At 57.0% G+C, this 13,438-nt stretch overlaps 1 protein-coding gene across 1 annotated transcript; it reads left to right on the forward strand.

Moving 5' to 3' along the window:
- Positions 1 to 2,618: 2,618 nt before the first annotated feature.
- On the forward strand, positions 2,619 to 11,328 carry MAFF (MAF bZIP transcription factor F). The gene is made up of 3 exons (XM_028115617.2): positions 2,619 to 2,831; positions 10,131 to 10,196; positions 10,843 to 11,328. The coding sequence occupies exons 2-3, from the start codon at positions 10,161 to 10,163 to the stop codon at positions 11,326 to 11,328; spliced, it is 522 nt and encodes a 173-aa protein (XP_027971418.2). The 5' UTR covers positions 2,619 to 2,831; positions 10,131 to 10,160.
- Positions 11,329 to 13,438: the final 2,110 nt, after the last annotated feature.

Consider the following 13,438-nt stretch of genomic DNA (forward strand, 5'->3'; position numbering starts at 1 on the left):
GGGAAGTCTGCTTCTCCCTCTCCCACTCCCCCTGCTTGTGTTCCCTCTCTCACTGTGTCTTTCTCTGTCAAATAAATAAAAATAAAATCCTTAAAAAAAGAAACTATAAAATTTCACGTTTCTCATCAAATTTTCCTATCCATTGATGTTTCTTCTTGGAATCCATTATTATTAGAATGGTTGCCTAATGGTCATTTTCTAACTCCATCATTCCTTCTACTGGAAGGAGGAGCTTTGTCTTCTATTCATTCATTCATTCATTCATATTAGTATGGACTCATCGATTCTTATTTAATGGGTTATGATCCATCATTACTGGTTTTTTTTTTTACATTGGAATTGTCCTAGATTTGTCCAGTAGGAACCCCCCTTTCAAGCCACAGAGCTGCCACTTTTAAATACGACATTGCACTATGTCCCTTGACCTTGACCAGAAAGGGAGCCATGTCTGTGGGCAAGCAGTCTCTGCTGCGTGGGTACTGAAGTGCTGACACCCTGACGTGGGCAGGCTGGGGTTGGGAACAAAGGATTTAGGCAGTATGGTGTCCTGGGGTGCTGTGCAGGTCCCTGGGGATTCATTCACTAGTTGAGCACTGACTATGGCCTCAGCTCTTAAGAAGCTCATAGAAAATGGTGGGGGGGAGGGGGCGGAGAAAGCCCAATAATCACAATCGTGCAGTTTCTAAAATCAAGAACTTCTGTATCCCAAGAGGTAATATGAGTGGCTCTGTGAGATGTGTAAATGTAGGGCAAGTGGGCAATTGGGGGGAGAGGGTTGTTTGAGTGTCAAACATATTTGGTCACTTGGGAAGCCTAGTGGGCCAACCTGCATAAGAAACCTGGGGCCTTCAGGAGGTAAAAGATGGTAGTCACAATCCCAGGCAGGAAGGTATAACAAAGCCTCTGAAATCAAACTCTGCTATATCAAGGGAAGGAGGAGCCTTGCTGGTGACCAAGGCTCCACACAAAGACCGCATAGTTGAGGGGTCCTATGCCTTACACAGTAAAATAAGGTAGGTGCTGTGATGTCAGTTTCACAGAAGATGTGGCTGTTGGAGTGACCGGCCCTTCAGGCCATGAAAACAGCATGAGCAAGAACAAGGGGGATAAACTGCAACACGCCCCCATTTTGCCCCCCCAAAGCTGCCCCTTTTGAGTGGAGCCCCAGGCACTGAATATAACCCTCACATTTATACTGGAACCCACTCAGTTGGGCACAGCCCCAAATGTCTGGACCAGGTCCAGATTCAAATTCCAGTTCTTGTACTTCCCAGCCGGGTGACTTTGGAAAGTCACTTGACCTCTCTGAGCCTCCTCTCATATATTTCCTCAACATGTATTTATTGAGGGCTCACGATGTGCTGAGCCCTGCTCTAGGCACAGGACATGCTGTGGTGAACAAGGTAGACAAGAAGCTTACATTCTGTTTGGGGAACACAGACATTAAATAGTAAACAAATATAAGCAAGGTAATACCTTATGGAGATATTAAGGTTAATATAAGAACAGATTTCAGAAGTGGGGGCTCCTTTAGGCAGGGCATTCAGGAAAGGCCTCTCTGAGGCAGTGACTTCTAAGCTGACCTGAGAGATGAGAAAGAGCCTGGCCATGAACAGAAGAGGACATAACTAGTGCAAAGGACCTGTGGTAGGAATAAGCTAGGTGTGTTTGAAAGACAGTAGGAAGGGCAGTGTGGCTGAAGAGTAGTGGGGGAGGGGAGAATGGAAAGTGAGGCTGTGGAGTTGGGTAGAGGCCAGATGGCTTAGGGCCTTATAGACCATAAGGAGGAGTATAGTTTGTATTCTAAATGCAAAGGGAAGCCATTGAGGGTGTTAAACCAGCGGGTGGGAGTGTGTGGAAGAATCTGATCCTTGTTTTAAGAACTTTGGTGTGTGAAGAAAGCCTTTGGGGGCAAAGTGGGGAGGCTATCAGGAGGCTTGCTGCCATTGTCCGGGTAAGTTGACGGTGCCTGGACCAGGTGGTAGCACTGGGGGTGGGGAAGAGTGGTCAGATGGCGGACAGTGTTGGAGGTAGAGCCCCCTGACTAGTGGGGAAGAAGGGAGAAAGAGGAATGGGCTTGAACAACTGCAACTGGGAAGTCTGGGGGTACCGGGGGCTGAGGTAGGGTTGGTGGTCGGGAGTTGGATTTTTGCCATCCTCATCTGGCACCCAGCTAGAGGTGCAGAGTGGCCAGTCTGGTACTCAGAGAAGCTCTTTGGGGATCATGGGCATATGGTTGGCATTTAAAACCACGGGACTGGATGAGATCATCAAGACAGAGGGTGTAGGTTGAAAGAATAGGCACGGGGCTGTCGACTGCAAAAGGAGACAAATGACACCTCCGCCCACGCGGCTCTCGCGAGGTATCACGTGAATGCACCCAGCCGATGTTCTAACCGGGGTTGAGAATCCTGGCCGCGCTGAGGCCTTGCGGAGGGGGCGGGGAGGGAGGGGAGGGGAAGGGAATGGGGCCTCTGTGGGCGGGGCCTCTGTGGGCGGGGCCTCTGTGGGCGGGGCCGAGAGCCGGGAGGCCGCTCCGGGGCCGGAGGGATCGCCGGGCGGTGACGTCACCGCATGACTGGGTTTTTATGAATGAAAGGAATCCTGTGAGTGAGTAATTCCGGGAAGCTCGCCTTACAACTCCGCGCCGCCCCCCGCGCCGCCCGCCCCACAACAAAACTCGGCGCGGCGCTCTCGGGAGCCCGGCTCGGAGCGACCGGCGGTCGGGACCGGAGGGGAGACGGACCAGGGCGCGGGCCGGACCAGCAAGCCCGGACGGCAGCGGCAGCCGCGCGTGCCCGGGGCGCCACGCGAAGCGGGCCGAGAGGCGGGTGAGGGACGCGGGTCCGAGACCGGGGCGGGCGCGCGAAACCCGAGGCGGCGGGGTCTCCGCGCCCGGGAACGTGCCTGGGGCGGGGCGGTGTATCCCTCGCCCGGACGGGGGGGCGTTGGGGGGGCGGGAGGGGGAGCGGGGGCCAGAGGTCCGGCAGGACCGGGACGCGGCCCAGGCAGGCTTGGTGGGGTGCGGTGGTGACGGGCCCCTTCTGGGGGCGCGCGCGGGGAGGCGGCCGAGCGGGGCAGGAAGGGGCAGCGCAGGCCGGCGAGCGTCAGCGTCCGCCCAGGCGGGGCCGGGGGCGGTGTGTGCACGTACGTGACTCGGTGAGAACAGTCCCTGGACCGGTGCCCGCGGGCCGTGCGTGCGCGGTTTGTTTACGTCCGAGGGCGGGAGTGCGTGTGTGTTCCCGGGCCAGTGTCCCTAGCATCTTGCCCGGTGCGTGCGTGAGAGAGGGAGAGGCGGAGAGAGAGAGAGAGAGAGAGAGAGAGAGAGTGAGTGTGTGTGTGTGTGTGTGTGTGTGTGTGTGTGTGTATGTGTGTGTGTGTGTGTCCTGTCTGTGTCCGCCCGCGTGCTCCCAGGGCGGTGAAGACCCTGGGGCCTGCGTACCAGCCCTGTGTACCTCGGAGAGAGTGTGCCCACAGCAATAAACGCGGAATAAGGATTCGATCGAGGGAAGTGGCCCGTTCCATGGTCACACGGGGGTACGGGAATTTTCCCTCGGGCTGTCCCCTTCCGACCAGCCCGCAGCCAGGCCCTTGCTGTCCCTGGAGTTTCCCGGGGACACGGCCATGTGATTGCGGTGTTTGTCCCCCGCCCAGAGCCAGCGGCGCCTGCAGCCACAGGGTGGGGCAAAGTATCAAAAGCCCCACCCAGCTGGGCTGGGGGGTGAGATGAGCGGGCCACCCCTGGCCTCAGCACCCTGATGGGTCTGGCAACAAAGTGGGCTGGTACCTCTGTCCTTGTCCCCGGGTTTTCCAGCTGCCTGGGGAAGGCAGACCCTGGGGACTCTCCTTCATCCCCAGGGTTGCCCATCCCCTCCCTCTCAGGAGGAAGAAGGGCCAGAAAACCCACCACAAAGGTGGGAGGTGGGAAGGAATCCCTGGCCGTCTCTCTTCGGTGGTTGCTCTTGGCTGGTCCTGGTTCTGGAGGTTGTACCTGCTGGGCTGGGGAGGGTGAGACCAGGCCGATGGGGTGGAGCTGGTTTCTGCTCTCCTGCTGGTTTCAGTTCACAGGTGGGATTAGTCAGACCGGTTGATGGTTGGACCTGAGGAGCTAGTTGAAGGCCTGGGCCAGCCCTAGGACCCCGAGTCCTCACTCTGGGCTAGGCATGGTCAACAGGCAGTGGCACAGGTGGTCTTGGTCCATGAAGGGTTAATATGCGAGGGGTGGGGCCCTGACCAGCCTCCTCTCCCCATTAACCCTGTGGGATGAGATGGGGCTTAGGGATGCCTTGGTCCTATTCTGCGCCCCTCCCACCCACAGAGCTTAGAACGGGGGTGGGGGGTGGGGTGGTAATTGAGCTTGCTGGGGTGAGAAACCAGATGATCTTTTCACCGTGAATCTTTGAGCCCTGGTGAGCTCTGCTCCCACAGGTGGAAATTAGAGTGTCTATCTGCAGCAGGAACTAGGCAATATGTGGGGTGGCAGGATGGGTGTAGAATGGGAAGGTATGGCAGCCTCCACACACCGCCTATTTTCCAGGGGACCTGTGAGAGAGAAAGAAGAGCCCACAGCCCTGGCCAGGCTGGAGCCAGGGATGTCCAGGAGTATAGGGTTTTAGTAAGGGAGGTAGCAGCCAGGAGCACAGGAACCAGGCAGGCCCATCCTTCAAAGCTGGGCAGGAAACATCCCCCAGTAGGGCGGGGGGGGGGGGGGGGTCGGGACAAGGGGAAGTGGCTGGGTGGCTCACAGATGGAAAGCTAGCACTGAGAGTTTTGACCTCCCACTGAATCACCTCTGGGCCTTCCCTAGGGCCTGGGACCCAACATGGGTTCCTGTGCCTCCCTCAGTCCTGACATTTTTACCCTGTGTTGCCACGGAGCCTGTCATGGGCCAGATGCTGGGAGTGAGATGGTGAACAAACCAGATCCAGAGCCCGCCCTCTGGGACCTTATGGTCGAGGAAGGGGAGACAAAGTTGAAGAAAGAGCTACCAAATTCAATGCAAAACCACAGCTGAGATGGGTAGTATGAGGCAGAAGGCGCTGTGATTTGGAAAGTATGTAACAGGACTCCGACTTAGCCAGGGCAATCAAGGGAGGCTTCTCTGAGGAGGTGACCAGTGAGCTGGCTTGTCAGATGGAGGGATGGTCATCTGTGAAGCCCTTAAGGGCAGGGGCTGTGATTCATCTTTGGGCCTTTGGGACCCAGCAACAAGCCTGGCACGGAGTAGGTACTTCTTGGAGGTTTGCTGATGAAACGAATGAATGAGCATTAGGTCCATGTCCTGGAAGAACTCCACAACATTTGGAGAAAAAAGGTCTGGGAACCCCAGAGAAGCAGGAAGCCCTAGGGGGTTCTTGAAGCAGTCTCTCAAAAGTGAGCAGATCCTTCAGGACCCAGGTGCCATCCCCCCTCACACGCACGCACACACATGCACGCACGCACACAGACACACTCCCTGTGGGAAATGTACAAGGATGGGAGAGTTTACTGTCCTTTCCTTGACTTGTTGTGAGCATGAGGATCCTGGGAGAGAGCAGAGAGAGAATCCGATGGAGACCTGGGGGCCCCACTGGCGGGCTGGAGGGGAGGCTGGCCTGGCAGGGTTTTGAAGTGGCTTGAGCCTGGGCAGGTTTGTAGGTTTGTGTCAGCTGTCAGCAGTGCTCCCTCTGACAGCTCTGCGGGGAGGACAGATGACAGGGCCAGCAGTGGAGGCAAGTAAGACCAGAGGCCAGTGAGGAGGCAGCTGTGGTCATAGTTCCCCTGAAAGGGGAAGTGATCCCTGGCTATGCAGGTGGAGCAGAGGGATGGTCAAGGCTCACAGTCTCAAGAGTTTGTCTTCCCATGCCGCTGCCTCCAGGAAGCCTTCCCTGATTGCCTTTCCCTTCCTCCAGGGCCTCCGCTCTGTTGGTGGTCTTGGAGCTCCATTCTGGACCAGAATCTGACACTCAAAACTCCAGAATAATCAGTGCTGGAAGGTACTCTAGGCTCAGTGGAGGTTGGGCATGGTGGGAAACTGAGGTCCAGAGAGGGGAGTGACCTATCTGAGGCCGCGAGGTGTGAGTGGGTGGCGGAACCAGAGCTAGACTGCAAGGTCCCTGCTTCCCTGCGGTGCTGGGTTGTCCCAGCTTTGCTCCCCTTCCAGCAGGGAGGAGGCTCCACCAGCGCTGGCTGCCAAGGCCCAGGAAAACACATTTTTTCCCTCTGTCCTCACGGAGGAAGCAGAATGGTTCAGCAGCCAGAGAGGAGCCCAGGCCAGTGGGTGGGCCGTCTACAGGATGTCTCTGGAGTGGACCAGGGGCCAGAGAGGGGAGGGCAGGAGGGCTGGTGGCTGCTGACGGGGCCAGGCCCGCTGCCAGTCCCTGAGAGTAAGTTCATTCTCCGTGCCTCCAAAAGAACGCTGGGAACCTGCAGACCTTGGAGTTCGGCTCTGCTGGCCTCAAAGGGAAGAAGAGAAAAAATAGGGGTGGGGTGGGCGAGAGATGTGGGGGCTGGCACTGAATAAAGGGCCTTGAACTGGGGGGTCAGGACCATTTACGTGCTGTGGGACTTCAGGCAAGAGATGCCCCTTCCTCTTGGGTTAAGTCAGGAGGCAGGGCCAGATGCCCTCCAGGGGCCTTTCCTGTGTGACCCCAGCCAGCCAGGAGATGCTGAGGCCAAGCAAGGCCCCCAGCGCCTGCTACTGGCCTGACCCCTCCTGGACGGACTCAGCCATTCTAATAACCCCCAGGTGCTCATGGGGCTCCACAGTTTGTACCACTTGGCAGGTATTTTCTGATCCTACAATTGGAAAAGTGGAGACCCAGAGAGGTGGACCTTGCCCCAGCTCACGCAACCTGGAGAAGACAGAGGTGGGGCTCAAACCCAGGCTTGCCTCAATCCACTGCTCCTTTCCTTGCGTCCCATACCCCAGCCGGGGGCCAAGCATCACGAGGAGGGTGGAACCCCTTCTCCCTTCCCATCTTCCTGGCATCTGTGTATAATCCTTGCCATGCGGAAGCAAGGAAGCAGATAGAAAGGAGGAAGAGTTGAAGACAGGGCAGGAGGTTTTTCTCCTGGACAGTGTTCGGCGAGGCTTGGGCTTGGCACTCGGTTCAGACACTGACAAGCTCGGTCATGGTGTCAGACACCACCCACCCGCATCTCACCAGTGCCTGCTCCCTGGCCAGGCAGGCCCTGTGCTGGTGGCCTCAGCACCCAGAACTTCTTCGGCCTGCTTCCTGCCGCGGAGCTCCCTGTTTGGTGGGGAGACGAGGAAACAGACCATTACAAGACAGGAGAGAAGTGCTAGGGTGGGCAGCGCCTGAGAAGTTCTGGGGGTCCGGGAGGGCTTCCTGGAGGAGGAAGGATGAGTAGGAATCTTCCAGATAAGGTCGGGGGAGAAATGTCACAGGGTGTGAAGTGGCCCAGAGGCAACAGAGTGTGGGAGAGAGGAAGTGAAAGAAATTCAGTGTGGCGGAGGTGCCAAACGGAGGTGGGCAGTGATGGCAAGCAAGCCTGGGATGCCACGCAGGTGGGCCTGGACTCTGTCCCAGGGATAGTAAGGAGCCACGGAAGGTTTTCCTCTGGGTGGTGACATGGTCAGAGTCACATGCTGGAAAGATCCCCCGGTTGCTGTGTAGACGATGAGTGGAGGCCAGCAGGAGAGCATTCTAGGCCCTCCCTACGTGTGCGGGGGGGTTGAGGAGGGGAAGCGGCCCTTTAAGAGGACTGGATTGATGGGGGTGGTGTATGAGGATCTCTAGTGGCGTCTGTGAAAGGCCACGGTCCTGACTTCGGACTTTCTAGGCCTCAGCGACACTGCAAGAAGCTTGGATGGCTCTGAAGACCTTCCCAGCCCGAGGGCCTTGGTGGCTGCCTTTATGAGGGGATCCCTTCAAAGGCCACACTCCCCCTCCAGTCCCACTCCTTGCTCCCCTCTGGGGTGTCGGAGCCCCCGGCTGTATGGGCCCAGAGTTGCTGGGGGACTCCAGAGAAGCCGGGGCCTTTCGGCATCTCGGCGTGAGTCACCCTGAGAATTCAACCACCATTACTTGAGCATGTGCTGTGTTCCGGGCTCTGGGCACGGGAGATGCGGCAGAGGACAAGGCAGAGTCTTGGCTGCCATGGAGCTGGGCCTCTAATGGGGAGGCAGACACTGAGCAAATATGTACAATAGATGAATGAGAATATATACAGTGGAAGGTACCATGGAGAAACGTGAGGTAGGGAAGGGAGGTGGGGGGGGAGAGAGAGAGAGAGAGAGAGAGAGAGAGAGTGAGTGTGTGTGTGTGTGTGTGTTTGTGTGTGTGTGTACCAGGGGCTGGGAATTCTAAATTGAGTGAGAACAGGAGATTTGAAGAGACCCGAAGATGAGAAACAAGCTTGGTGGCTGTCCAGGAGAAGAGAAAGCCAGGCCCAGGGAGCAGCCAGTGCAAAGGCCCTGGGGAGGAGCATGCGTGGTGTATGTGAGGAACAACAAGGAGGAGGGTGTGGCTGGAGCAGATTGGGGAAGGGGAGCCAAGCAGGAACTGAAGGCAGAGGGCTGCGCCCGGGCTACATGCAGCGGCTTGTGGGCCATTGTGATGACTTTGGCTTTTACTCCCAGTGAGATGGGAACCGTGGGAGGGTCCTGAGAGGGAAGTAGTAGGGGGAACCACCATCAAAAGGCCCCACGGGTGTCTGGCACCAAAGTCCATGCACTTTGCATTTCTCCACAGCCTGTCCCAGGGACACCTGGACCTGTGGGAATGTGTCAGACACCGAGCCGAGGCTGTAAGGTGGGCCCCACAGAAAGCTCGAGAAACCAGGGTTTGGACCCCGTTTGCCCCTGCTGCTCTCTAGCATCCTGGGTACTGCTAATGAGATCGATCGGCTGCTGCATCTCAGGCCACAGGGCATCTTCCCGCCCTGTCGCCTTCGCTCCTCACCACCACGCCTCCCCATGCGGATTATCAGATGAGGAAACGCAGGCTGACGATCTGCTGGGGACAGAGAGGACTGCTGCTTTCAAGGGGCCTTTGGGAGACAGTCCCCTTCTCGGCCCCGAGCAATGGCCACGGGCCTCCAGAATGTGCCCTCCGTGTCTCCCTAGTGCCAATGTCTGGCATAGAGTAGGTGCTCAAAAAATATTTGTTGAAGGGACATGGAACTTTCAGGCCTGTGGGGGAGACACTGAGGGCCACTGGACCCCTCATTGGTTTAGGGTATGGCTGCCCTGTCTGCCCAGGGCGGTGCTGAATTAGTGTTGGGTAGCTGCCAGGTGGGGAAAGCTTTCCCAAGACAGATTTGGGTGAGAAGGGCATGGGCTGGGGGAGCAGGGATGGGACTGGTTATGTGTTATTTTGATGGGGTGCAGGTTGGACTCTGAAAAGTCATTGACTAGCATATTATATATATTATATATATATATATGTATGTAATTTTTTTTTTTTAAGTAAGCTTTATGCCCAGCACGGGGCTCGCTCATGACCCTGAGATCAGGAGTCGCATACTCTACCAACTGAGCCAGCCAGGTGCTCCAAATATGGTTTGTGCACTCTGCTGTATATAGGTTATACTTTAGTGAAAAGTTAAAAAAAAAAAAAATCAAAGAGGCATATCTGGACCCCATGTGGGAGAATGGCTGGCAGGGGGGTGGGTGGGGGTGGTGTCCATGCATATTTATTGAGCACCTGCTATGTGCCAGGCACTGATTTAGGCACATCGATGCCATGTAGGACAGGCAAGACCGAGTCCTCCTGAGTTTGCATTTTGGTGGAGGAGAGGTGGGACAGAGATAACCAAGTAACCAAACAAAATAATTGCACAAGAGGTGACTATGAGGGTTAGCAGATGGGGTGATGTCATGATACAGGAGGCATTTAGCCAGGATGGTTAGACCACTTCGAAGAGGTGACATTTGGCAAAGCTGTCAATGAAGAGTCACTGTGGGGAGGTGAAAAGGAAGACAGCAGTAAAGAGAGCGGCAGGTGCAAAGGCCCTGAGGCTGGAATGAACCATGCAAGGGGGCCAGTGTGGCTGGACCATTGGGACAGAGAAAGGTGGTATGACAGGACTTCCAGAGCAGCAGAGGCCTTGAATGCCAAGGTGGTGAGTTTGGGTTTTATTCAAAGTAGAAAGAAAAAGTGATCTTGGTCTCCTCTCTCTCCTAGGTCTCAGCCCAGAGGGCACCTTCTGCAAACATGTCTGTGGATCCCTTATCCAGCAAAGCCCTGAAGGTGAGGAGGCAGCCGCTGTTGCCCCTGTCCTTCCCCTCCCTCCTTCCCTAGGCTCACTGTCCCATCCCAACTTCCCAACTTCAGTTCCTGGAATCCTCAAGGGTGGCTGAACAGGCTTCAGGTGTTCATGAGGCCCCGGGAAGGGCCCTGGGCTGGAAACCAAGAGGCCTGGGCTCTGGTCATAGATGTGTGCCTCCAGGGGTAAGGCCTGGGCTCTGGTGCTAGGCTGTGTGCCTCCTGGGACAGGTCACTTCCCTCTCTGGGCCGGCTTCCCCATCGGAACCATGCTTACAGGGCTAGAGAGGACTTAAAAGGTACTTTCTGGACCAGGTTTCTCTGGCTGAGTCCATCCAGGCTGGGGCACTGGGTTAGAATCTGGGCCAAGCCCCAGCGTGGTGGTTCCTTTTGTGTTCAGATCCTGGTTTGGCCCAGTTTCCCCTTTCTGGATTCCTTGCCCTCCCGTTTGGGGCTTTGGAGCAAGTCCAGCCTCTAAGTCTGGGCCTATGGTGGTGAAGGGGGAGCATTGGGGGTGGGTGGGGGGAGCCGTCTCCAGCACCTGCTGCGCGCCAGGCCCAGGGCCGGGGCCCACAAGCAGGGCGCGAACCGGGGCCTCGGTTTCTCCATGTGCCCAACATGCTGCCCCCAGATCAAGCGTGAGCTGAGCGAGAACACGCCGCACCTGTCGGACGAGGCGCTCATGGGGCTGTCGGTGCGCGAGCTGAACCGGCACCTGCGCGGGCTCTCCGCCGAGGAGGTGACGCGGCTCAAGCAGCGACGCCGCACGCTCAAGAACCGCGGCTACGCGGCCAGCTGCCGTGTGAAGCGCGTGTGCCAGAAGGAGGAGCTGCAGAAGCAGAAGTCGGAGCTGGAGCGCGAGGTGGACAAGCTGGCGCGCGAGAACGCAGCCATGCGCCTGGAGCTCGACGCGCTGCGCGGCAAGTGCGAGGCGCTGCAGGGCTTCGCGCGCTCCGTGGCCGCTCGCGGGCCCGCCGCCCTCGTGGCGCCCGCCAGTGTCATCACCATCGTCAAGTCGGCCCCGGGGGCCGGGGCCGGGGCCGGGGCCGGGTCGGGCCCCGCCGCCGCCCCCGCCGCCGCCCCCGCCGCTGCCCCCGGCCCCACCGCCTGCTCCTAGTGCCCGCCCCGGCCCCACCCCCTGCCAAGCCACGCCCCTCCGACCCCCGCTTCCTTCCCAAAGTGCCTAAGAGTGGTCTCTGTCCCCAGGTGCCATTTTCTCTGCAGCCACCAGCCCCCCCCCCCCCCCGTGGCGAACACATGATCCCTCCCGAGCCTGCTGTCTTCCTCGTTGTGGTCCCTATAACTGGGTCCTAATAGGTGGCCCTGGGGTGGGACAACTTTGGTGAGAATGGTAGAGTGGTGTTGGAGTCTGGGGTCTCTCTGGGGTCTCTCTTGGCTGAAAGTCCAGCCTTCTTAGACTGGGAGGATGGGATACAGAGCGGATTAGAGAAGGGCTGTCCCGGAGAAGAGGGCCACCCCTCATTTTGTAAAGCATTTGCTCAGATCATACCCTAGCCCCTCCGCACCCTCCCAGGACTCAGGACTAGGTTTGGCTCCTATATGTGTCTCCTGGGGCTGGGAAGCTGATGCTCCCGCCTCTGGTCTGGGCCTCGGGGTGCCTGGCCTTCCAAAGCTGGGAGAATCATCAGACATCACCCAGTGAAGGCCAGTTAACAGGGAAACAGGCCTCCAGCAGACAGGCCAGTGCTCAAGGCCATCTGTGCTTCGTGGCTGAGCTGGAAAAAAGCCAGGTCTTCCCACTGCTGCCCTGAGATTCCAGCCAGGGTACCAGCCGGGGTTGTCAGGGGCATTGTGGCCACAGACTGGAAAGGATGATGGAAGGGCCTCCCTGGCCTGGGAGCCGCCACTGTGAGTTAGGGGAAGAGAAGTAGAGGGCCTGAGAAAGTGATACGGATGGAAGAGATGGAAGGAGCTGGCCAGCCAAAGAGAAAGGGGACCAAGGAGGCGACCATCGACTGTGGTGGGTAGGAAGATGAGAAGACAGATCCTGAGGTCTTGCAGCCAGGGGTGGGGGTCCTGAGAAGGACCACTGTACTGTGGCTTGGGGGCTGGCCGCTGCCATTGACTGCCATTCCCCTGGGGAGCCCAGGCCCCAACCCTCCCCGCCCCCCCCCCGTATACAGCTGTTTATTTATTGCACGAATCTAAGTTATTCTCCCCAGCCAGAAACCTAGCACCCACTCCCTGGGAACAGTGGTGTGTGGCCCTGTGCTGGACTTTGTATTTTCTATCTGCAAATCACATTTTATCTTATATTTAGGGAAAGCCGAATGGCAACAAGCAAAAAAAAAAATGTTTTAAAAAAAAATTTGCCCGGCCCCCAGAATTTATTTATTTTCTGACTTACAGTAAGCGAGTTATCCGCCTTCTGTATTTTGTAGACTTTCTGAATAAAGTCAAGTTCTCTTTTTCCACAGTGAAGAAGTCTAAGTCCCTGGGCTATGGGTTTTTTGCGGGGTGGGTGGGATGCGTTCTGAATGAAGGACTGAAGCTGGAGTTCTGTTTTCAACCCCAGGCAGGCCCCTCTGCTGGAGGGGAGGACTAGCTCTTGCTTGGGGGGAGTGGTTTGGAGGGGGGGTTGGTGCTAAAACCTCTGTTCTTCTGTCTGGTTCCCTGGAGCGTCCCAGGGGAAGACAAAGCCAGGAGGACAATGAAATGTAGGGTTAAATCCCTGGCATCCCTTCAGTGAATAAACAGTCCCGCCCAGAGGAAAATTCCCGGATTTAAGAGTAATCTTTCCAGCACTTTCCCACCGAGGCCTGACTTTCTACAGCCAAGTAGAAAGTATTTTCCCCATGTTCCGGAAGGCACGGGGAGACCGAGAGAGAAGTGGCTTCTTCAGTCCCAGCCTGCAGGCCTAAAAGGCGACCGTGTGTCTCATCTTAGGCTCCAACTCGCTATAATCTCAGCCCAATCTGCCAGCCCTTTGGGGACAGCTTGAAAAGGAGGGGAGGGTACAGTGGTCTGTGGGTCAGGGAAATCGGAGTTTGAATCCAGGTGTGCCTTTTTCTAGCTGTGTGGCCTCTGATGATTTCTTCAGCTTCTTGCAGCCTCACTGTACCATGAGGGCATAGGTGTGACAAACACCAGGAACCCGAGGGGCTGCAAGCTTTAACATGCAGCGCAGACGTTCACAACAGCACACACACACACACATACACACACACACACACAAACTGCAGTGAGGAGGGTTTCTGTCCAGAGAG

The sequence above is a fragment of the Eumetopias jubatus genome, unplaced genomic scaffold (assembly GCF_037043125.1).
Source record: "Eumetopias jubatus isolate StellerSeaLion01/CBP00866 unplaced genomic scaffold, mEumJub1_p1.0 scaffold_8, whole genome shotgun sequence".
NCBI lineage: Eukaryota > Metazoa > Chordata > Mammalia > Carnivora > Otariidae > Eumetopias > Eumetopias jubatus.